This window comes from Phyllobates terribilis, unplaced genomic scaffold, assembly GCF_046119375.1.
Source record: "Phyllobates terribilis strain yellow unplaced genomic scaffold, ASM4611937v1 Scaffold_3943__1_contigs__length_67524, whole genome shotgun sequence".
NCBI lineage: Eukaryota > Metazoa > Chordata > Amphibia > Anura > Dendrobatidae > Phyllobates > Phyllobates terribilis.
Window position 1 is genome coordinate 1 of NW_027366695.1, and position 2,930 is coordinate 2,930.

General features: G+C 41.0%; 1 protein-coding gene across 1 annotated transcript; it reads right to left on the reverse strand.

Moving 5' to 3' along the window:
* Positions 1 to 4: 4 nt before the first annotated feature.
* Positions 5 to 1,587, reverse strand: LOC141248733 (uncharacterized; the record flags this gene model as incomplete). The annotated part of the gene is made up of 2 exons (XM_073669422.1): positions 1,573 to 1,587; positions 5 to 1,321 (listed from the first exon to the last, which is right to left on the reverse strand). Coding segments are annotated over exons 1-2 (1,332 nt in total), but the record flags the coding sequence as incomplete, so codon positions are not given.
* Positions 1,588 to 2,930: the final 1,343 nt, after the last annotated feature.

Here is a 2,930-nt window from a genome sequence, read left to right on the forward strand (position 1 = left end):
TAATGGTTCTCCATAACCGAACAGCTACATATCCAGCGGCGATACCCAGAAAAAGATAGAGCAGAATCATGCCTGTTAAAAGCATACCTCTTGAAGCTGGTGACATGAAACCTAAAGCGGCGAAAATGATTGTTACAACCGCCATTCCTGTGATCTGAACGCCGTCGCCAACCATTACACATAGAAGCTTAGAGCATTCAGGTTCTCTGAATACATCGCCGACTACTAGCTTCCAGCCTGAAAGCTCTTCGTTCATTTGCGCTTGAGCTTCTTTATCGAGCTCTTCGTATCGTGTGAGATCTCTTCTTACAGTTCGTAGGAATATTACAAATACGATTCCTGCTAGGAAGAAGATGACCATGAGAGAGTTGAGGATTGAGAACCAATGGACTCTGGAACCTTCCATTTTTAAGTACGCGTCCCAACGCGAAGGCCATCTGATATCACTTTTAACAAACTCAACTTCGTATGTGAATGCGATTCTCTCGTTTTCTTTGATTACCTGTGATTTCTCGAGGCTTCCGGGGCAGTTGATTGGTTTAGTGTTTTCGTACATGTGGAGTTTGGACATTTCTTCAGGGTCGTGTTTGACACTGCAAGGGACAACCTCAAACCCAACGATTTCGTATCCTGATGTTTTGTCACTCTTTGTGACAACACCTAATGTACCTTCTTCGCCTGTACCTATGATCTCCATGCCGCTTCCTTCATATTCATGAATCAGAACTCTGAATTTGAGGTGATTGATGATGTAATCATCGTTGCTGTTTTGAGGTGTGTATCCAACTGGGAAGCCGGTCCACTGGATGGTGACACCGTTTTGCTTTGAGAATCTCATGACAGGGAGGTTATCAAGCATCATGTTGACTTGGTATAGATCGTGAGTTCTTTGTTTTAGAAGCTTGGCTTCGTCTGCAGTTAATGGACCTCTGACACATAGGAAAACTGTTTCGTTGACGTTCATCTTGAACCGGTATGGTGAGTTGTCGATCTGATCTCCCATGAGAAGCTCTCCGATATTCTCAGCGCTCTTCTTGACGCCGCCTTGTGGCTGACAGTATGGGAGGCTGTAGTAGTTGTAGGGAAGCTCGGTTTCTATGGATGTCAGAGAATTAACTTTGGCATATATCTCATCGTTGTTTGAGTATGTGTGCATGTATGTTCCAGGCAAGTAAAAGCCATGGCAGATGTTGGCAAAGAGGATCAAGCATAAAAATGCTTGACCGATTGGCGCCATTGAACTAAACACAACAAGGATCTTAAAAAATGGTGAGCTTTCGCAATGCCAATCTACTGTTCTTTTCCTTTTCCAAGCATGAGTCTACAGACAGAAAACTACTTGTTTAGAGAACAGTTAAGAGCTCAGATCCAAGCAACATAAACAGAATAACTACGCAAGAAGACGAAATTCATAAACTCTAAAGCAATAGAAGAAGCAACTGCTTAAAACTCAGATCCGACCACCAAATGCAAAATATCTACATTTCATTGGAAGGCAAGATGATATCTATAAGCGAATTGAGTCTTTAGCATGCAGATTATGGTCAGCCAGAATTTGAAGACAGAAATTACTGAGTAGGACTCCATATTACAAACCTGTAAGCTAAAAGCACTGGAAAAAGGAATAAAGAAAGCGCAAGGCGAACAAATTAAACATGAAAAGAAGAAAGTAAGCTCATAAGCCAAACCTATTTTAAACGCCTGAAGTAACCTAAACTATTCGCAAAACAATCAAAAAGCGAAGCAGAAACCAGATCCAATTGAAGCAGCGACGAACCACTAGGGGAAGAAAATGAAAACAGCAATTGAGTTGGGAGAGAAGGCGTACCAGAGTAGATCCAGAATCGTCGGTTAGTTGGAGAAAGGGAGTGAAGATCAATTAAGAAAGAAGTTGAGTAGTTAAGAAGAGATCTTTGCTTAGGGTTGATGGTAAAGGCGTTTTCAGTTTACCGAAGAACGGAGGGAGTAAGAAAGAGAGAGATTCTATGTCGAGTGGTGCATTCCGTGTGCTTCTTGCGTGATCTGAATCTGAATGTTCACTATTGTTTTTCCTTGTTTGAGCTTTGTGGATCAAATCTATATTTGTTATGCTGGCCCAAGTAGAAGATATGGGCCCAATATACTCGCTCCAGCAGCATATGGTTGATTCACATATTTGTCCTTTCAAAAAAGTTTTTTGCTTATTCTTTTATCATAGTTCGAGACTAGTTTTTTTTCCGACGATCAAGGAATATCATTCTTTGAAAGAAAATCCGCTGCCCGATTTATCTCTTTAAAGCAGTGAGTGATCTGCACTTCTTGTAAATGACTAGAATAGGTTTCTAACTTCCTTGATGATCAAGAAAACCTCCCATGGTGTATCTCACTTACCTTGAAAACTATTAACAACCACAAAATTGTCATCACCAATAACAGTATGTTTAATATTACGGTGAATGGCACAACGCACCCCAATAGGAAGGACCTTAGCTTCCTCTTATAGGACTGAAATCGTCTTTGTACTATCTCTCTCTACTGATATAGTTCTGCCTCTCCTATCCCCAATAATGATCCCAAGCCCACATAGTCCAGTAGATCTCACTGAAGCATCAAAGTTTAATTTGCAAAATTCATCAATAGGCTTTTCCCAACGCACACTAATTTGTGGATTCCTTTTCCGAGACTCCGCATCCATATTCTGAATGTTCCACGCTCTAACAGCTGCAACTATCACATTAGCAATCAACGAGTTTGGATCAACATTGCAGAAAATAATATTGCTTCTATGTGTCCAGATGTGCTACCAGACAATTCACAGTAGGTCAAAATGCTCTTTACTATGCACTTCGTCATCCATTTAAGAAAGGATGAGCCATTCGTAGTAGGTAGGGTTGCTCGTAAATGAACACGTGTCAGCATTCTGTTTGCATAATTGCAGTGGAAGAAGAAGT